Source organism: Periplaneta americana, chromosome 7 (genome assembly GCF_040183065.1).
Source record: "Periplaneta americana isolate PAMFEO1 chromosome 7, P.americana_PAMFEO1_priV1, whole genome shotgun sequence".
In the NCBI taxonomy this organism is placed as follows: Eukaryota; Metazoa; Arthropoda; class Insecta; order Blattodea; family Blattidae; genus Periplaneta; species Periplaneta americana.
The window spans coordinates 45,742,134-45,764,438 of record NC_091123.1 but is presented as its reverse complement, the minus strand read 5'-3'; the positions used below and the strand labels follow the sequence as shown (position 1 = coordinate 45,764,438).

The 22,305-nt window shown below is 37.8% G+C and overlaps 3 protein-coding genes across 4 annotated transcripts in view; 1 reads left to right on the top strand and 2 right to left on the bottom strand.

The window, feature by feature from the left end:
* Positions 1-22,305, bottom strand: part of kek3 (kekkon 3) — a 630,236-nt gene that overhangs the window by 592,016 nt on the left and 15,915 nt on the right. The gene's annotated exons all lie outside the window — the stretch shown is intronic.
* On the top strand, positions 3,481-4,811 carry LOC138703085 (myb/SANT-like DNA-binding domain-containing protein 3). Of its 2 annotated transcripts, XM_069830663.1 has the most exons (5): positions 3,481-4,011; positions 4,099-4,175; positions 4,269-4,373; positions 4,461-4,517; positions 4,604-4,811. In XM_069830663.1, exons 1-5 carry the CDS (start codon positions 3,555-3,557, stop codon positions 4,808-4,810), a joined length of 903 nt encoding a protein of 300 aa, XP_069686764.1. In that variant the 5' UTR covers positions 3,481-3,554; the 3' UTR covers position 4,811. The 2 variants fall into 2 exon arrangements, with proteins under 2 accessions (XP_069686764.1, XP_069686763.1); XM_069830662.1 differs by having other exon boundaries at positions 3,481-4,175.
* LOC138703084 (putative nuclease HARBI1) lies at positions 4,233-6,179 on the bottom strand. The gene is made up of 2 exons (XM_069830661.1): positions 4,921-6,179; positions 4,233-4,656 (listed from the first exon to the last, which is right to left on the bottom strand). Coding segments are annotated over exons 1-2 (1,086 nt in total). The 5' UTR covers positions 6,005-6,179; the 3' UTR covers positions 4,233-4,654.

Genomic DNA, 22,305 nt, shown 5'->3' with positions numbered 1-22,305 from the left:
ACTTGCGAATTCTAAATGAGGCAGTAGAGCAAGTGGACAGTTTAAAATACTTGGGGTGTACATGAGCTGCTGCCAAGAAGTCAAAAGGGGAATAGCAATGGCAAAGGTAGCTTTTAATAGAAAAAGGAACATCTTCTGCGGAACTCTGGAGAAAGAACTAAGGAAGAGTCTAGTGAAATGCTTTGTGTGGAGTGTAACATAGTATAGTGCAGAAACATGAACATTACGACGAAGTGAAGAGAAACGACTAGAAGCATTTTAAATGCAAATATGGAGAAGGATGGAACGTGTGAAATGAACAGACGGAATAAGAAACGAAGCTGTGTTGGAAAGGGTGGGTGAAGAAAGAATGATGCTGAAACTGATCAGAAAGAAGAAAAATGAATTAGTTGGGTCACTGGCTGAGAAGAAACTGTCCACTAAAGGTTGCACTGGAAGGAATGGTGAACGGGAGAAGAGATCGGGGCAGAAGAAGATATCAGATGATAGACGGCATTAATATATATGGATCGTATGAGAAAACAAAAAAGCAGAATCAATGAATCAGTCAATGTATGAAACAATGAATCGATTTATTTTATTTTATTGGGTTATTTTACGACGCTGTATCAACATCTAGGTTATTTAGCGTCTGAATGGGATGAAGGTGATAATGCCGGTGAAATGAGTCCGGGGTCCAGCACCGAAAGTTACCCAGCATTTGCTCGTATTGGGTTGAGGGAAAACCCCGGAAAAAACCTCAACCAGGTAACTTGCCCCGACCGGGATTCGAACCCGGGCCACCTGGTTTCGCAGCCAGACGCGCTGACCGTTACTCCACAGGTGTGGACACAATGAATCGATGGATGAATGAATCAATGAGTCGATGGTTGGATGAATCGGTGAGTGATTGATTGACTGATTGAATGTAGTGCGAGAGGAAGAATTATCAATTAAGTGGTAGACCTACACGATGATAATCGCGTCCTTGCAAGCGCTCTTGGAACCTTTGCATGGCCAATGTGGTCTGTCTTTGCCGTCCACTCAAAAAGAGTGAGAGGCAACTCGAAGCAGCCTATTCGTTAAACTGAACACTGAGAGACTCCGCGAGACGGAAGAGCTTTGCATACTGACTACAAGGACAGGCATTCAATAGCAATATATGATTTCTATTTTCCGTATCCGATTGTGCACGGCTCTAGTCACTATCAAATTAAACATTCTCCTCAACAAAAATAACATAGTTGTGAAGTGAAATAGAAGTGCCCCAAATTCATTCACATTATTTTCATTATCAGTTTGCTGATCTCAAGTAAAACAAAATTCTGGTTCAAATCACAGAATGTGCTGTAATATTACAATATATTCCCCTTATAATCTTTTTGATGATAAAGTAAAATTATTGCGAGAAAACTTGGACAAGATCGTTATTTGACACAGACTGTGGCAGTGAGGACCCGTTTGATTGGGTCAGAGGATGTCGCCTGAGTGGATTCATGCTCTATTTGGTTTATGATGCGCAGAACTGGCGAGCGAGGTGACTTAGAGTTTACAAAGTGAGCGATGCGCTTCTGTGAGAGGTTTGTCATGTAGCCTCATTATGCTGGCGCGGACCTCTCAGAGACCATTACTAGAATGGAGGCGAGCGCCCGCGTTTCATAATTCAATCCCATTACTTTTAATATCACGGCGTGTAAAGATTTACCCTTCCTATGTGCATTCCTTTTTATTCCCGTGTTTAAAGGTTGCAGATGTTTTCATACACAAGAGCGTGTTATGTTAAGTGCATCTCCTATTGGATTCTATAATGAGGACCACTCCCTATTTATAAAAGTAGAGACTACATCAGCACATGGAAGTGATATTGTGTGGTGTCAAATGGTATATGAAATTAATGAGTTTCTTGCGAGTGTTACCGTAAATCAACCGCATTATATCCTACATCTCTGAACAAATAAAATTTGAGACAATGCGTTATGGTTTAAATACTAGTTTTTATCAATACAAGATAACAGACAGGGTTTGGAATTGAACGGGATACTTCAGCTTCTTGTCTATGGAGATGACGTGAATATGTTAGGAGAAAATTCACAAACGATTAGGAAAAACACGGAAGTTTTACTTGAAGCAAATAAAGCGATAGGTTTGGAAGTAAATCCCGAAAAGACAAAGTATATGATTATGTCTCGTGACCAGAATAATATGCGAAATCAAAACATAGAAATTGGAGTTTATCCTTCTAAGAGGTGGAAAAATGCAAAAATATCTTGGAGCAATAGTAACAAATATAAATGAGACTCGGGAGAAAATTAACGGAGAATAAATAAGGGAAATGCCTGTTATTATTCGATTGAGAAGCTTTTGTTATCTAGTCTGCTGTCAAAAAATCTGTAAGTTAGAATTTTTAAAACAGTTATATTATCGGTTGTTCTGTATGGTTGTGAAACTTGAACAGAGATTAAGGGTGTTTGAGAATAAGGTTATTAGGAAAATATTTGAAGCTAAGAGGGATGAAGTTACAGGAGCATGAAGAAAGTTACACAACGCAGAACTGCACGCATTGTTTTCTTCACCTCACATAATTAGGAACATTAAATCCAGACGTTTGAGATGGGCAGGGTATGTGGCACATATCGGCGAATCCAGAAATGCATATAGAGTATTAGTTGGGAGACCGGAGGGGAAAAAGACCTTTGGGGAGGCCGAGACGTAGATGGGAAGATAATATTAAAATGGATTGGAGACAGGTGGGATATGATGATAGAGAGTGGATTAATCTTGCACAGGATAGGGACCGATGGCGGGCTTATGTGAGGGCGGCAATGAACCTGCGGGTTCCTTAAATCCATTTGTAACTAAGTAAGAGGCTTAAAAAGAATCAATAATTAATTTTCTACCGTTTCAAATTATTTTGAACTACACCCAATCTAATTGCTTTTTCGCTTGTTCATTCGTTTCAGCGCTCACTCATTCCTTCGTTCAATTAGACTCAGTCGAAGAAAATTTTAAAATACTGTCACCGAAAACAGAGAAAATGTCAGAAAATGTACACCCAAGCTTAGAGGCGTAGATAAATATGTACCAGAAAATTATGAAAATGTCCCACACTTTCTATGAAAGGTAAATAGGAAATTCCTCTACATTCTATTCCATTATATTTAGAGTAAAATTGTCAACAAAGAAGGGGAGCGCCTTTGTTCAATGTGCGGAGAAAAGGACTCCTGGACACATTTTATTACAGTGTCTCGAATTGGATCATATCCGGAAAGTCATAACAGGAGTTCGCTTGAATGTCTTGACCTCATGGGGAATAGAGAATGGGAACAAAAGACTTGTTTGTTCCTCTTGAAGGCGAGACAGATTAGAACTACAGCTGTTGAAGTTTGTGATACTAATGCCCGGTTTCATCAACAGATGTTATAACTCTGCTAACACGTTGTTTCTTAACATGAGTTAAAATTTTTAACAATTTGTTAAGACTCTTGCATTTCACAAACATTTTCCTGCAAAATGTTAACTAACATGTTGTTAATACTCGCAAGAATAGCGAACACAACGAATCGAGAAGGCGGTGTATGATTCATACGATTTCTGAATGCACTCCGTTGCGCTTTTGTTTGAACATCTGTGAAATAATGGCGCGCGAAGTTACCATGAAGAGGATGAGGGGCACAAATTTTTCTTCTTTTGAGAAAGAGTTGTTGATAGAACTAGTAAACAAGTATAAAGAAATTATAGAGTGCAAGAAAACCGATGGGTTGAAAATTAAAGAGAAGGACGAAACGTGGGACAAACTAAGAGACGAATATAATTCGAATGGGAGTGTGACATCAAGAACAACAAAACAACTGCGACAATTTTATGTTAACTTAAAAAGATCAGCTAAGAAAGCAAGGAGTGACGAACGGGTGGAAAGGTATAAAACAGGTGGTGGTCAATGTACAACTAAAGTTGATGAAAGTGTTCTGTCCCTCATAGAGGACCAAATAGAACCTAACAGCAACCCCTTCGACTGTGATTCAGAATACTATGGTAAGTACCAGTTGCATTATATTAGCATTATCTATTCATTCAAATTAAATTCGTTTGTATTTAATAACAATTTTATTTTATTTTTAGGTGACGCTGAAATAATTACAACCGAACAGGAAGCAAGATCTTGCGATATTGTTGAAGTCATAGCAGTAGTACACGAGGTGATAAATCACTTTCATTAACTATATATACTTTTAAATTTATATTATATCAAGACAAATTGTAAACTATAATTTGTATTATTGTTGTTGTAGGAGAATGTAAACAGAAAACAATTATCACTTGAGGACAACACAGCATCACTTGAAATGGGTACACCAGGCCCGGCGTCTAACACATCTCTTCTTGTCACTCCAGTTGTGAGTACGACACTTCTATTAAGTTTTTAGGTTAGTTATTTTTTAAATTAAGAATGAAAGTTTAATAAACGGGGTTTGTACTTCCAGGCTGAAGCTTTAACAGGAGCAGAAAACTGTAACAAGCAGCAGACTCGCGTCACCAAGGTCAGTATCACAGCTGGTCACGTTGAGGGTTATAATAAAAGTCCGCCAGGAGTGCCAAAATTTTCACTGCTGATTTTTGTTTCCAGGCTAACCTTTGTCGTAACAACATTGCTGCACTTGCCGAGAGCAGGACAACTCTCTGTGAAAAAGAAATGTATTTAATCCAACAGAAATATAACCAGGAGCAACAACTGCTGAAAATGAAAATGGAAACTGAGAAACTAAAACAAGAAGCATTTAGAGAAAAATTAATATACTATAAAGAAAAAAGAAAGCGTGTTGAGGATGAATAAGTTAGTTGCAGTGTATTTTGTTTGTAGAAGTTTGGTAGAAATGTATAGTTTAAGCGTGTTTCATGTAGTATAGGTAACAAGTTTAAAAATAAAACGTTTGTAGTACTTACAAGCGAAGTGTTGTTGTGCAAATGCGTTCCTGTAAGCTGCTGCAGTTTGTTCATTTTCCATGTGAATAGGAACAAGATTCTGGTTTCTAATGTGCCTATTCCTTCTTCTTTCTGTGATGTACTGATGCAGTGTCAAATCTTCTGGAGGAAGTTGATCCCTTGTCTCCACTGCAATGTTGTGCAACACTGCTGTCGCCACAATTATCGTCAAGGTTGTTTGTCGTTTAGTTCGTAGCCCCAAGCTGAGAACCGGAAAACGTCTCTTCCACACACCTATCATCCTCTCTACACAGTTTCTTGTCCTAATATGTGCTGCATTATAATTGTGCTGGGGTCTTGTTTCGGGATGAAGGTATGGTGTTAGTAGATATTTTCTTAAAGGGTATCCACTGTCACCTAAAAGGATACCCTCATCAATTGCTCCCATTTCAAATTGAGCTCTGATATGCGAGTTGCTGAATATTGTGCTGTCGTGTACTGATCCAGGCCATCTAGCTACTATATCCCTAATTAGGAGGTTGGCATCACTGATGACCTGGACATTAACAGAAAAGTAACCTTTTCGATTCCGATATATTTCTGCCCTATTGCCTCCAGGTGACTGAATCTTGATGTGCGTACAGTCTATTGCACCCACAATACCAGGAAAATTGTACATATCATAAAACTGTTGTACAATACTCGGGCGTTCTTGTACTGAGGGGAATGTTACGTACCTTCTTCTCATTGATGCTATTGCTGCAGAAACTTTACTAACAATTCTACTTACTGTAGATTTTGAAATTCCAGCATTATCTCCAACCATTAAATGAAATGATCCAGTGGCATAAAACCTCAGAGTTATCAGTATCTGCTGCATTGGAGATAGAGGCATGTTTCTGTTGGTCGGGTATTCTAACCTCTCTTGTATTTCTTCCACAACCTTACCGACGACAGTTTTGGACAATCTATATCTCTTCAAAAATTCTTCTTCTCGCAAATTTTCAAAATCATTTCGTCTTAAAGTTCTTCCCCTATTAGGAACGGCATTCAGATGGTCTAAATACAGCAATTCCACATCAAAAGCATTATTTACGTCCGCCATTTTCAACTGTTTAACAATTGTTAAGCCTTTAACATAAGGGAGATGGGATGTTAATTTAACACAGAGTTTAACTCTTTGTTAGAGCTAACATTTGTTGATGGAACAGAATTTTTGTTAAATCAAATGTTAAACTAGTTTAACAACGTGTTAAAAATTAACATTGGTTGATGAAACTCGGCATAACTGACGAAGGGATAATCAATTATGCACTTTTATGCCCGTTTAGTTTAGAATATATTATATAATGTGTTTTGTTTGTGCCAATTTTATTTTAATCTGTGTCCTTTTGTAGAGTGGTTGGATCTAACTATAGGTGAAGGGGGCGAAACCTACAAAGTAGGACTTATTTCAGGTACAAAGCAGGTACCGTCAGAAGACCCGTTCATTGGATTTAAGAGATAGTTATGATCAAGCTGCCGATTTTTAGGCACTAAGACAGTTGAAATAGGCAGGCAAAATAGGCATTCAAAATTCTAAAATACGCATTTAAAAAGGCACTAACAATTTCTAATTCTTAATGGCTAACACGACCATAGCGTAGCATTATACGCTAGTTTCTACAGTAATGTCATTATGGCAGTGAATAACTAAAATATTCGTCCAAATGTTGTAATGAGAACTGATGTCTATTGTCTGTAAGAATGTTCTTAAACTGGGAGAAACTCCCTTCCATTTCACATGAAGTGATGGGGCAATACTTTAGGGATCCGATCTCAGCTGGAGATCAAACCAGTGGGAAAGCAGTAATGTCACTGTATTTTCCAATCAGTGCTTCTGATGTCTTTTTGCTTTGGCATATCTCCACGATATACTTCACGTATTACAGCATAAAACTCAACTCCATACTCAATTCACAAACTCACAAAACGGATACATAGTTTGAAACAACTACCCTAGTCAACTAATGATTCATGCGGCTTTCGAAATACATTTTTTTTTCTATTGGTTGATTTTAAATTATTCGATTTCTCCGTGCTCTGCTGGCAGTAAAACGTAACACACAGAATTATCGATAGTTCTATATCACTTCCCTCTGCTGCATAAAAAAAATTACAGATTCAAAAAATATCCATAGAATGGTCAGTAAATTCAAGTATAATATATAATATGGATATTTTGGCAACTTTTAGGCATTTATAAGCAAATAGGCATTTACTAGTGAAATAAGAAATTATAGGCACTATAGAATTCACATAATACTCACAATGTCTAAAATGGATATGTAACCTAAAATCTTCCGCTTTCAGGTTAAGAATTAAAATAAGCATATAGGTAAAAATCCGCAGCTTAGTTATGATAATATAACATCTGCATGTACAATATCTGTCTGTCTATCTGTCTGTCTGTCTGTCTGTCTGTCTGTCTCTGTCTGTCTACCTATCTACATTTAGGGTACGAAAATGGGTTACAATGACCTCGAAATTCTCATAAATTGAAAGCAGTAGTAGGCCCTATAGTGTCACCTTTACACAAACGTGTAGCAGCTGCACAGTGGGGCCGTCTGAATAAAATAGTGACCCGGGCATCTTAGAGTGGTCTCTAGTGGGCCCGCCCCCTTGTTAAACTGGAGCAAGCAGCCGTCTGACAGACACCCCCACCTTACATATAGGTAAACAATACCCGGCGAGGCAGCTCCTTCCAAACCTTCGCCTGATGTAACCACTTTGAACTATGGACATACTTGTGGAAATAAAACCTGACCTGGCCTCCCTTGCGATAGAGGTATCTACCTTCCCTTTAGTTTAATAGACCTGCGTTTTACTTCAACGTCACTTGGGAACATCACCCCCTTCTTCTAACGACACTACAGTTCGGAACAAACTTCCTACCACAGGGATAGTTCCCTAGAGAACTCACCCCCTTGCCGAGATCTATAACTGATCGATACAACACAATCAATGTCATAACAGTTAATTAACAATTCAAAGGGCTGCAGGAGGGAAACAAAGCTACGACGATAATGAAGGAGCAAACTGTAAAAAGAGGAAATGACAAGCATTTCCTTTTGATATACACGTGAGGTTCTCCTTGTGTATTTATACTTCACGACGAAGCAGGAAGGCGACGACAAGAAGCTGTAGTCTACTTTAAAGTAATTCAGGAACTGATGCGACGTAACGTTCTGACAACAAGACCTTCCAAATAGTTTATCGCCATTATATTTTATTCACGTTTTAGAAGAGAAAGATGCCACAAATTGCGGAAATGTTAAATGCCAATTGTTCATATATCTGGTTCGTAACAACCAAAATTAATTCCGCAAAATAACAACATCAGAAAATAGTAATTCATATTGTATTAAATAGACCAATGTTGGGTTGCAAGAACGCATTTATCCCTTCGTTAGCCACTAACTGACCAATAAGTTCGAAAGACGCGTTGCAAGGAACATTTTTAGTGTTATTGATCCGTTAAAGGATTCATTAGCTTAGAGATCTGATTTCCTTCCTATAATAATATTTATTCCTCCGTTGGACAGCCATCTTACGTACATTTTATGCATTGGCGAGTAGTTTATATGTTATGATTCGTCGTAATGTTACCTATATGAGGTTCAGGCATGCGATATTTTGCATAATAGGCCTATATACACGATATTAAAATACTGTAATATTGTAAAATCTGTTTTAGAAACTATTTCCTCAAAACTGTATTGAAGGTACGTGGGAAACTTGTTAAAATAAAATGGAATATTGATAACAGAATAACGTGGATTCGTGCCTCAGACATAACTAACATAGCCAACAATGGCACTTCTTCTAACTCCAATAATTCTTCTCAAAGTCTGACAAGAAACAATAAGAATCCAGAGAAAATATATTGTTTGCTCCAGAATCAGGAAGATACAACAAAAAGCTAGTGACTTTTGTGTTGCTTGTGGCCCAGGAGCAGTTACGTGTAATCCTCAAACTAAACGTGACTGTTTTGCATTTCACATTCAGAATGGAATTCCTGAATAATTCATGAAAATTATTATTCATTGGACTTAGTCAAATCATATAAATGACATTTTAAAATTATTTACTTTCAAATTTCTTTAAATAGTCTCGAGTAATATCCGGCCTAGTATTCTGTTTCCCAAGCAAGTATAAAAAACAGTATGTTAAAAAATAAAATAAGAAAATGTTACGATTCACACATGTATGTACATTATTTACTTTCCCGATATGTATTGAATAAAATTTTATTTATTCAGTTAACATCCTCATGTTACAAATAAAACTAATGTAAATTTGTATTGAAAATAATAAATAGAATAAATAGGTAAACAAAAAATACAAAATAAATAATACGTCCTTCTGGCAGGGCAACAGGGTACTACCGGCAGGACCCATAATTGCGTACTTCCGGTAGGACATTACAGAAATATGTTCTGCTAGAAGGACAGCATATGGAAAATATTGTTTAAGAATTTGTCCTATCGGAAGGACAACTTGCTATGTACTACCTGTTCCACTTCACGTTACCTCTCGGAGTGATGTCGCTACCGTCTCTGTTTACATCAGAACTACGGTGACTGCGGGCAGCAAGCGGAGTTGCGGGGGTAGGAAACCTGGTACAGTACGTGTTGCAATGTTATAGACAGTATGTAGGTTCTCGCATACCATGCAACAGTCGAATGGAAGCGATCATAGTATAACAGGATTCCTCGACGTTTGTAGTACCAGACAATGAACAGTATTATATTAGGTTAATATTATAGTGTACAGTTAATAATTATAATAGTCCATAAATTATTTAGGTTCTGCCTATATAAGGTATTGTATTATAAATTACAATATTGTTTTTGTGTCTATGGTATATGGTAACATTTAAAAAGAAACTTACTGTATTATTGATAATGCTGTAAAAACGCTTCCATCATTTTTATTCTGCTTCGCTTGCCGTATCTGTTGAACTCCCTGCTGTATCAGTGGTACTGCCACCTTCAGATTCATTGCATAAGGCCTCACAGTTATTATCGTCTCCATCATCGCTTGTGCTCAGACCTACATTAATTATAATTTGCTCAATTTCGTGTTCCATTCTCCTCAATCGTTTTGACTTTATCGCACGCCTTTTGCCAGTCCTCAACATCGATATTGTGAATGCACTCGCTAGTTAATTGTTTAAGTTTCGTTAGGGAACACGGTTTTACATTTTTTTCTGCTATTTTGTGTTTCATCACATTCCATTTTCATTCAATACACAGCATATTAAAATATATTACAACTAAATGAATCACTAATGCAGTATTAAAATGCTTCAGTGGAGTATAAATACGTACCGTTCGATTCAATGCTCAGTATATTCAATGATAATACAACTAAATAATTCACTAATGCAGTATTAAAATGCTTCAGTGGAGTATAAATACGTACCGTTCGATTCAATGCTCAGTATATTCAATGATAATACAACTAAATAATTCACTAATGCAGTATTAAAATGCTTCAGTGGAGTATAAATACGTACCTTTCGATTCAATGATAATACAACTAAATAATTCACTAATGCAGTATTAAAATGCTTCAGTGGAGTATAAATACGTACCGTTCGATTCAATGCTCAGTATATTCAATGATAATACAACTAAATAATTCACTAATGCAGTATTAAAATGCTTCAGTGGAGTATAAATACGTACCGTTCGATTCAATGCTCAGTATATTCAATGATAATACAACTAAATAATTCACTAATGCAGTATTAAAATGCTTCAGTGGAGTATAAATACGTACCTTTCGATTCAATGATAATACAACTAAATAATTCACTAATGCAGTATTAAAATGCTTCAGTGGAGTATAAATACGTACCGTTCGATTCAATGCTCAGTATATTCAATGATAATACAACTAAATAATTCACTAATGCAGTATTAAAATGCTTCATTGGAGTATAAATACGTACCGTTCGATTCAATGATAATACAACTAAATAATTCACTAATGCAGTATTAAAATGCTCCAACGGATTGTAGGCACGACCCTCACGCTGCTCTAGTCTAGACTGATAGACTAATATTCTCTCGCGACTGTACAGTGTATGACGTAACGGATGGTTCACGAAGACGCCGCGGGTAACGTGAGCTGAAACGGGTTTTTTTTTATTGGGTTATTTTACGACGCTGTATCAACATCTCAGGTTATTTAGCGTCTGAATGATATGAAGTGATAATGCCGGTGAAATGAGTCCGGGGTCCAACACCGAAAGTTATCCAGCATTTGCTCGTATTGGGTTGAGGGAAAACCCCGGAAAAAACCTCAACCAGATAACTTGCCCCGACCGGGATTCGAACCCAGGCCACCTGGTTTCACAGCCAGACGCGCTGACCGTTAATCCACAGGTGTGGACGAAACGGGTTGTACAAAAGTCCTTCTGGAAGCGCTTCGGGAAGGACCTGACTCCGTACGATGTTTATGTTTGTGAACACACGGTAAGTGTATGATAACAAGGCGTTTTTTTTTTTGTTTTATTTTGTAAATCATCTCGTGACCTCCTTCAGCTCTTTACACGACCCCCAGTTTGAGAACCACCCGTATAGCCTCTTATGTGAAATATGAAGAAAATTATATGATTTAATTTTACTGTACAGGTTGAAGAATCGAACCTTCGAGATTTTACTGAAATACTTATAACCTTGCCCCATTTCCATACATTTGTTACGGTGTAACGTATATGCTTATTTTGTATATCAAATAAGTTAATGTAAGGGATATTTCATGGTATTTTGCATGCATGTCACTTGTTTTGAATTCTTTCTGCCTTCTGTTTAATATTTATGAACTCACGTTTATGGCTCATTTCAGTTGTAATATTTTGAGCACTATCCAGATAACAAGTCTCTTGTTTTGCAATGATAACAAGAAGTTATATATCCTATAATTACAAATGAGAATTCTAGCCGCTAACAGGGTTAGCATTACTTATTTTCAGTCGAACAACTTAACGAATTATCCTCCAAGAGTGAGCCAAGAAACTTGTTTCTCTAATTAGTGAACTAATTTACTCGAATACACTCATCTAGAAATTACTGATTTAATCTCTTAGTTACCACCTACGGTATTCACACGGTTTGGGGGAGAAGTGAATTATAGGCTATACTGAATCTCATAAAGAATTTGTTACGACTAGTTGTAACCTACTTCAATGAATAATAACTTTTTATTATATTGTATTATCTTTCTTTTCATGTGATATGATAATTAAGTATGACGGATTTATTTATTTATTTATTTAAATCCACCACTAACAGAAGCAGGCTTCCAATTACAGGTGGCTTACACAGATACATACACAAAATACATAATAAGAACGAAAAACAAACAACCTTAAACGAAAGAAATAAAATACATAACAGTAATAGATGCTAGAGTTGTCCACACCTGTGGAGTAACGGTTAGCGTGTCTGGCCACGAAACCAGGTGGCCCGGGTTCGAGTCCCGGTCGGGGCAAGTTACCTGGTTCAGGTTTTTTCCGGGGTTTTCCCTCAACCCGATATGAACAAATGCTGGGTAAATTTCGGTGCTGGACCCGGATTCATTTCACCGGCATTATCACCTTCATCTCATTCAGACGCTAAATAACCTAAAATGTTGATAAAGCGTCGTAAAATAACTTACTAAAACAAAATAGATGCTAGAATATAGTAATGCAGTTAATATAGTGCCAAATGTCAATATAATGATGCAAAATTATTTAAAAACTAGAGTAAAAACATTATAATACACTTCTTCATAATTTAAATATCTAAGGAAATACAATTATTTTTAATATTGTATGAAATTTGTCGACTGTTAAACTGAAATCTAATTGAGAATCACAGTTTAAAGACAGAGAGTTGTAAGTATTACACATAACAAACAATGGAGAGTTCTTGAAGAAAACAGTTCTAGGATTGGGAATAACAAGAGATTGCCTATGACGTAATTCTGTTCTTTTTTATCTTGAGATAGTCACCGATTTATAGCTATACATAGGCTTCATCATCAGAGAAGATAGGTACAAGAAATCTAACTGCTGGATTCGCTACCAAGGCAAATTTACGCTTTTGACAACGTTTCTTCTTATCTAGAAAGGAACCTGTTTCTCGCCACTTATTAAATAATAACACAGGCCTGCAAAATTAAGGGCTATAAAAAATCTACAAATTTATGCTATATTTACAGTTTCTTGGGGTGCTGAATCTAAAACTGAGTTCTGATTTTCTCTATCACGTACCATTTTTCCGCAACACGAATTGCCACTTTTATTAATGTGAATGTAGCGTTATTGATTGAATATGGAAAAGTGGTGAAGTGAAACAAGTCTTGTGGCAAATGTTAAAGGTATGTTTTACAAAATATGTTAGATTGTCATAATCAGAGATCGGAAGTTTATACATTATGAATCATTAAAATAGTCAGGCAAAAAGGCATCAGAAATAGCTAATATAGGCAGGCCAAAAGGCATTATAAATACGCAATAAAAGGCAATTACACAAACCTTGCACTAGACTCACAACCTTGCACTTTCCACAGTAAGAAATGCTTCACATAAGTCGAATGCAAATTGAGATGTTGCAATTACTGTTGGAAGCAAAGAAATCTTCTTCCCAGTAGCCTTGGAAAGTGCATTTTTGTGTTTGGTTGCACTGATATGTTCAGTGTTGCCAACTCAGAATTCCATTTTTCTCTGAACAAGCTTAAAAAACCGCTAAACTGTAGTTAAAAAACTCCAGATTTTTCTTAACACAACACTTCCAAATTTGAAATACAAACTATACAGTTTTAAGAACTGGAGACTTTTATAAAAATGTAGACTAAATTATGGAAAGTGTGTATCACTTTGTCAAAATTTTGTCCAATATTCTTTTGAGAAGATTAACTCCGTACGTAGATGAAATTATTAGGGATCATCAGTGCGGTTTTAGGCGTAATAGATCGACTATTGATAAGATTTTTTGTATTCGACAGCTAATGGAGAAAAAATGGGAGTAGGCTATAAGGGTACAATACATAAGTTATTCATAGATTTCAAAAAGGCGTATGACTCGGTTAAGAGGGAAGTATTATATGATATTCTTATTGAATTTGGTATTCCCAAGAAACTAGTTCGATTAATTAAAATGTGTCTCAGTGAAACATACAGCAGAGTCCGTATAGGTCAGTTTCTATCTCATGCTTTTCCAATTTACTGCGGGCTAAAGCAGGGAGATGCACTATCACCTTTACTTTTTAACTTCGCTTTGGAATATGCCATTAGGAAAGTCCAGGATAACAGAGAGGATTTGGAATTGAACGGGTTATATCAGGTTGTCTATGAGGATGACGTGAATATGTTAGGAGAAAATCCTCAAACGATTAGGGAAAACACGGAAATTTTACTTGAAGCAAGTAAAACGATAGGGTTGGAAGTAAATCCCGAAAAGACTAAGTATATGATTATGTCTCGTGATCAGAATATTGTACAAAATGGAAATATAAAAATTGGAGATTTATCCTTCGAAGGGGTCGAAAAATTCAAATATCTTGGAGCAACAGTAACAAATATAAATGACACTCGGGAGGAAATTAAACGCAGAATAAATATGGGAAATGTGTGTTATTATTCGGTTGAGAAGCTTTTATCATCTAGTCTGCTGTCAAAAAATCTGAAAGTTAGAATTTATAAAACAGTTATATTACTTGTTGTTCTGTATGGTTGTGAAACTTGGACTCTCACTCTGGGAGAGGAACATAGGTTAAGGGTGTTTGAGAATAAGGTGCTTAGGAAAATATTTGGAGCTAAGCGGGATGAAGTTACAGGAGAATGGAGAAAGTTACACAACGTAGAACTGCACGCATTGTATTCTTCACCTGACATAATTAGGAACATTAAATCCAGACTTTTGAGATGGGCAGGACATGTAGCTGACACTCGGGAGGAAATTAAAGGCAGAATAAATGTGGGAAATGCCTGTTATTATTCGGTTGAGAAGCTTTTGTCAACTAGTCTGCTGTCAAAAAATCTGAAAGTTAGAATTTATAAAACAGTTATATTATTACCGGTTGTTGTCTATGGCTGTGAAACTTTGACTCTCACTTTGAGAGAGGAACATAGGTTAAGGGTGTTTGAGAATAAGGTTCTTAGGAAAATATTTGGGGCTAAAAGGTATGAAGTTACAGGAGAATGGAGAAAGTTACACAACGCAGAGCTGCACGCATTATATCCTTCACCTGACATAATTAGGAACATTAAATCCAGACGTTTGAGATGGGCAGGGCATGTAGCTCGTATGGGCGAATCCGGAAATGCATATAGAGTGTTAGTTGGGAGGCCAGAGGGGAAAAGACCTTTGGGGAGGCCGAGACGTAGATGGGAAGATAATATTAAAATGGATTTGAGGGAGGTGGGATATGATGAAAGAGACTGGATTAATCTTGCTCAGGATAGGAACCAATGGCGGGCTTATGTGAGGGCGGCAATGAACCTGCGAGTTCTTAAAAGCCAGTAAGTAGTAGTAGTAGTAGTAGTAGTAGTAGTAGTAGTAGTAGTAGTAGTAGTAGTAGTAGTACAGGCACTATCTTTATTTGCATTGCAATTAACATATCATTAAATATGAATAAGATATAATCCCATTTTCTCTTAAGAGTAACATTTTATAATCAAGAAACAAAATTATTTAAATTGCTAATGAAATATGTCATTTACTGGCATATAAGGGAAAATTGGTTCTTAAATTAATAACGTCTTTGGGTGCCTTTAAAATTCAACACGTCTGCTAAACTCTGCCGGGGAAATCTTTTAAAGACACAATTTATGTTTCCTTCCACGGAGAGAAGATGGTGTTGGAGTATTCATCAAACTGCCTGCCTTCGTCTGCTGCTGCTACTGTCTATGTTAAAGATACGGGCGCCACTAACTCATTTATCATAATTTTCAACATGATAAGTTCTGGCAGCATCTCTCAAGTTGTGTTGAATACGAAGGATGTATACACCGGGAAGTGTTGAAGGCAATCTCTTGGCTCGTGAATCTTCTTCTTCATCTTTAGTCAATAAATCCCATCCAACCCTTCCCGCTCCCTCCGGTTCTCATACACACAAAACTTGAGCCCTTAAGCACAAGCGCATACCGGTTGACGATAGAAGGCTCCCTGCAGACGACATCTTGCGACGTAAATAATTATTTCAGAACAGAAAATCAAAACATGAAGTAAAGCTAAACTGAAATAAATACATCACATATTCATTATATATGAGGTCTCGCCTACTTCACTGAATATTACACGCCTACTATGAAGTAGCCAATGTGTATTATCACCATTTAATTCGAGAAAAATTCGTTCCGGCACCGGGAATCGAACCCGGGGCCTCCTGCATGTATGACTTACATTGTCTAAAGTGAAGGTAGTAAGGCCGTAAAACATTACGAGAGGAGTTCGGTCGGCACCGTGGATCGTGTCCCGGCATAGCTCAGTTGGAAAGAGCACTCAGGGCGTAGAGCTGAGAGGCCCCGGGTTCGATTCCCGGTGCCGGAACGAATTTTTCTCGAATTAAATGGTCATAATACACATTGGCTACTTCATAGTAGTCGTGTAATATTCAGTGAGGTAGGCGAGACCTCATATATAATGAATATGTGATGTATTAACTGTTAGCAGTTGTCACAAACTGATGTTGAATATGGCCATAAAGTCATTTAAATATGCGCTCCTGCATGTATGAATTACATTGTCTAAAGTGCAGGTAGTAAAGCAGTAAAACATTACGAAAGGAGTTCGGCCGGCACCGTGGATCGTGTCCCGGCATAGCTCAGTTGGAAAGAGCACTCAACGCTTAGAGCTAAGAGGTCCGGGGTTCGATTCCCGGTGCCGGAACGAATTTTTCTCGAATTAAATGCTGAAATAAATAATACAACTGTGGAAGAATTACTTGCAAAAACTATTACAAGTGAGAAATAAAATTACAAAAATTGGTACTGTTATTTTAGACTATAGGCTATACAAAAACTTGATATAAAAAATTGACTAAATATTTTACAAATTTCATATTCGCTGAGCCCATTACTATTTAACATAATAATGATATAATAAAACGTGTTAATACTGATAGAGGGTACAAAATGAGGAATCAATTAAAAATTATCCGTTATGCAGTATTATTGGGAGAATGACGATCTGCAAATACATATTGACTATATTATTAGCAAAATAAGTAAATATATATCCATGATGATAATAATAATAATAATAATAATAATAATAATAATAATCACAAATTATTTATTTATTTATTCATTTATACTGGCAGAGTTGTGGCCATAGGGCCTTATCTTACACTGTACCAGGTGACAAAGTATAGGCCCAAGGAGCGAAAATGTAACAAAAAGTTAAAGAATGGGAGTCTTTAGAAGTAATATAGATCAGAAGTCCCTTATGTTCATTTATTATGTTTATACAGGTTTAACCGTAAGTAATGTCATTAATTTTAGGGGGTTATTTTTTTAGACATTTCAAACAAATAAGTTTAACAAAAGTTTGCTCACATTTGCTTATTTTTCGAGACGAAAGTTGTTTTATATGAAATATTTCACATCGTGCTTTGGTAAAGTGCGAATCCGATCTAAAACGAGAGGACCCCAAGATCTGGCTGCTGGACAGAAGTTTCGAGTGGCACTACCTGGCTGCAGACTTCACGCAGTACTTCCGCATGATGCTGGTACACCAGGGTCTCCCCCAGTGGCAGTTCAAATTCACGCCCATGGACCATTATATTAATTTAATTCCCAATATGGTCAGTCCATTTAAGAGAACAGTGTAATATGATAACTTAATAAATGATTGAAAAAATAGTTTTGTCCTTTAAATGTGCACTACTATCACTAATACCACTACAACCACCACTACTACCAACACCACAACCACCATTATAATCATCGCCACTATCACTTCTACTTACTACTACTACTACCACCAACACAACCACCACCACCACTATTAGCATTACTCCTACTACCACCACCACAAACACTACTACTACTACCGCCAAAACACTACTACTACCACTACCACCACCACCACCACCACTTCTAGCACTACCACCACCACAAACACTACTACTACTACTACTACCACCACTACCACCACAAACACTACTACTACTACCACCACCACCACCACAAACACTACTGCTACTACTACCACCACAAACACTACTACTACTACTACTACTACTACTACTACCAAAACCACTTCTAGCACTAGCACCACCACCACCACCACAAACACTGCTGCTACTACTACTACTACTACTACTACTACTACCGCCACAAACACTACTACTACTACCATCAACACCACCACAAACACTACTACTACTACCACCACCACCACCACCACCACCACAAACACTACTACTACTACCACCACCACCACCACCACAAACACTACTGCTACTACTATCACCACAAACACTACTACTACCACCACCACCACAAACACTACTACTACTACCACCACCACCACAAACACTACTACTACTACTACTACTACTACTACTACTACTACCACCACCACCACCACCACAAACACTACTACTACTACTACTACCACCACCACCACCACAAACAGTACTACTACTACCACCACCACCACAAACAGTACTACTACTACCACCACCACCACCACCACCACAAACACTACTACTACTACTACTACCACCACCACCACCACCACCACAAACACTACTACTACTACTACTACTACCACCACCACCACCACAAACACTACTACTACTACTACTACTACCACCACCACCACCACCACAAACACTACTACTACTACCACCACCACCACAAACACTACTACTACCACCACCACCACAAACATTACTACTACCACCACCACCACCACCACAAACACTACTACTACTACTACCACCACCACCACAAACACTACTACTACCACCACCACCACCACAAACACTACTACTACTACCACCACCACCACCACAAACACTACTACTACTACCACCACCACCACCACAAACACTACTACTACCACCACCACCACCACAAACACTACTACTACCACCACCACCACCAACACTACTACTACTACAACCACCACCACCACAAACACTACTACTACTACTACTACTACCACCACCACCACAAACACTACTACTACTACCACCACCACCACAAACACTACTACTACCACCACCACCACCACCACAAACACTATTACTACCACCACCACAAACACTACTACTAATACCACCACCACCACAAACACTACTACTACCACCACCACCACCACAAACACTACTACTACCACCACCACCACCACCACCACAAACACTACTACTACTACCACCACCACCACAAACACTACTACTACCACCACCACCACAAACACTACTACTACCACCACCACCACAAACACTACTACTGCCACCACCACCACAAACACTACTACTACTACCACCACCAACACAAACACTACTACTACTACCACCACCACCAACACAAACACTACTACTACTACCACCACCACCAACACAAACACTACTGCTACTACCACCACCACCACAAACACTACTACTACTACCTCCACCACCACAAACACTACTACTACTACCTCCACCACCACAAACACTACTACTACTACTACTACTACTACTACTACTACTACTACCACACCACCACCTCCACCACCAAAAACACTACTACTACTACCACCACCACCACAAACACTACTACTACCACCACCGTCACCACACACACTACTACTACCACCACCGTCACCACAAACACTACTACTACCACCACTACAAACACTACTACCACCACCACCACCACCACAAACACTACTACTACTACTACTACTACTACTACTATCACCACCACCACTTGTAGCACTACCACCACCACCACTACCACAAACACTACTACAAACACTACTACTACTACTACTACTACTACTACCACCACTACCATCATTACTAGCACTACAACTACTACTACTACCACCACCACAAACACCACTACTACTACTACTACTACTACTACTACTACTACTACTATCACCACCACCAGCATCATCACGACAACTATCACCACCACTCTCGTATAATGAACGAAAGGAAAATCACAACATTATTAAGACTATGATATCACGAACATTAGTTATCGAGGTTAAAAATTATTACGCCGTAACTGCCGTGAAATTTTCTTTCATGAGTGAACTATAGTTCAGAATTTAACGTAATTGTCTTGATTTCATACCTTGGATTTGCCTAATTATAGAGGTGCTATTGGCTTAGTAGTATTTCATTTATCTACGTTTGGCAATTTTTTTCACCAGCGACAGTATTCTTTTAAGTTCCGTAAATCTACGAAATGTATCTCTAAGGAATGGTGAACGGGAAAATAAGTTCTTGGCAGAAGATGTCGATAGACAACATTAATATACAGGGGCATCATTTTATTTTTACTAACATTTCTAATATTAACCTGGCTATACCTTTGGATCAACGATTAAGAACCGGAAACACCGTTTGCTACCCCCTTCCACGACTGGAGTTCGATGATACCGGCGTAATATACAAATAAATCACTTTACTAGGTATAGGAGGAAATATCGCGATTTTGAGTTTGATCATTTTCATTAGGTTTTTGTTTAATCAAGATACAGTACAGTATTAACAATAAGTGTTTTTACTCACGAACTGAGCTTTCCATGCGGACGTATTCATTATGCAGTGTATATTATATTGTCTACAGCACATTAACGTACAATATAGAGAATAAAGTTAAATTGAAAAATAATCATAATGTGGATATTTAAACACATTTTTGAAAATGGTGGCCGTTCATTTCGATACAGACTACAGTTGTTTTTTTGCATATTATCGCACTATAGACTATTGTACGTAATTCCAATTACCAGGTTCGTACTTCGTATCAGTAACTCATGTTTAAATAATTCTGTACCTACTCTATAAAAGAGACCTTACGTACTGTAAATTCAATCCTCACTTCTGCCCGATCCGAAAAGATAAAATTACTCAGACATGCTATCTACTGTCCGTCCAAGTGGTTACGTCGTAGCGTCGTAGAAAGGGAGGAAATCACATGACAGTTAATTACTTAACGAGGCCCTTTTATTTAAGTTATTGTATGGGTATAATACTACGTAAACGTCCAATTCCTAACAGAAATTAATGTTCTCAGAAAAGAGCTAAGACAGCCCAGCCACTAACATTTACAGAGAGGCGAATAGAAGCAGGTGGGGGAAACTGGGATGCGACGTAGGCAAATGGAAAATGATGCAATATTGAAAGCTCTTTCGTCACTGGAAAACGCGAACATATTTTTGGAAGGTACTGTTTACAATGACCGTAAGGCTACTATGACTGTATATGCGGACGGTTGAACTTCATTAGTAGAAAGGGTGGGAGTGAAGTACATTCAAAAACTCAGGACAATAAAAATTGAAGTAAAAATAAAATGATGTCCCTGTATATGGATCGTATGCGAAGACTAAGAGGAAGGCAAAAAAAATAGGGGAGATTGGATATTGCTGGATTTGCAGTTAAGGACCTGCCCTTGGGCAGAAAACTATGAATAATTGAATCTATCCGTGCCCGAGGCGGGATTCGAACCCACGAACCTGTGGATCGCGCCTCCTCGCACCTAAGGATCATAATCGTAACGATAGGATGATTACTGAAATTAATTAATCTAATAGCTGCATCTGGAGGATTGGTGTCACCACATTCACGCATCTTCCATTTACCACAGCAGGAGGGATTTACTGAAATCAGTGCGTGGGTCCTCAATGGAGAATTTATCCTGCAGAACTGTACACGTTTAACTAGTAAATATCGTATCAATACTCTATATTGAAACCGAAGACCGCTGCAATAACAAACTGTTACTTAATCCTTCCATAGTTGAACACACAGTAGCTAAATAACATTTTAAAAATACGTCCTCACTACACATACAGTACAGAGTTGAAAAGAACGTGATATATAAAGTTGGTGTAGATTATACATATTGTGGTAGCGGGATGCAGAGCCGTGGTATCATTAAGGCTTTACAAATAAACCCCACACACTGTACAACTGTAGGTGTTCGTAATATACTGGTCAACTAACCATTCTCCCCCTACCCTGTTTGATACCCTCCCCCCTGTCTCTTGTCCTCTTGGGGCTTCAGTGTGTTTAACTGATTTCAGAGAACATAACGGGGGACACAGAAAGTAGTTTAACAAACAAAACATACATTCACATATGTGTGTTTAATAGCTGGCCTGGAGTAGCTGACTATAATGCATTAACTATATTATG

Excerpts from the sequence above, each read along its gene's own strand:
- LOC138703085 (XM_069830662.1), top strand. The coding sequence starts at position 3,555 with ATGATTCATACGATTTCTGAATGCACTCCGTTGCGCTTTTGTTTGAAC. Across the intron at positions 4,374-4,460 it reads CTCTTCTTGTCACTCCAGTT|GCTGAAGCTTTAACAGGAGC; the intron begins GTGAGTACGACA and ends TTGTACTTCCAG. Across the intron at positions 4,518-4,603 it reads AGCAGACTCGCGTCACCAAG|GCTAACCTTTGTCGTAACAA; the intron begins GTCAGTATCACA and ends TTTTGTTTCCAG.
- LOC138703084 (XM_069830661.1), bottom strand. The coding sequence starts at position 6,004 with ATGGCGGACGTAAATAATGCTTTTGATGTGGAATTGCTGTATTTAGAC.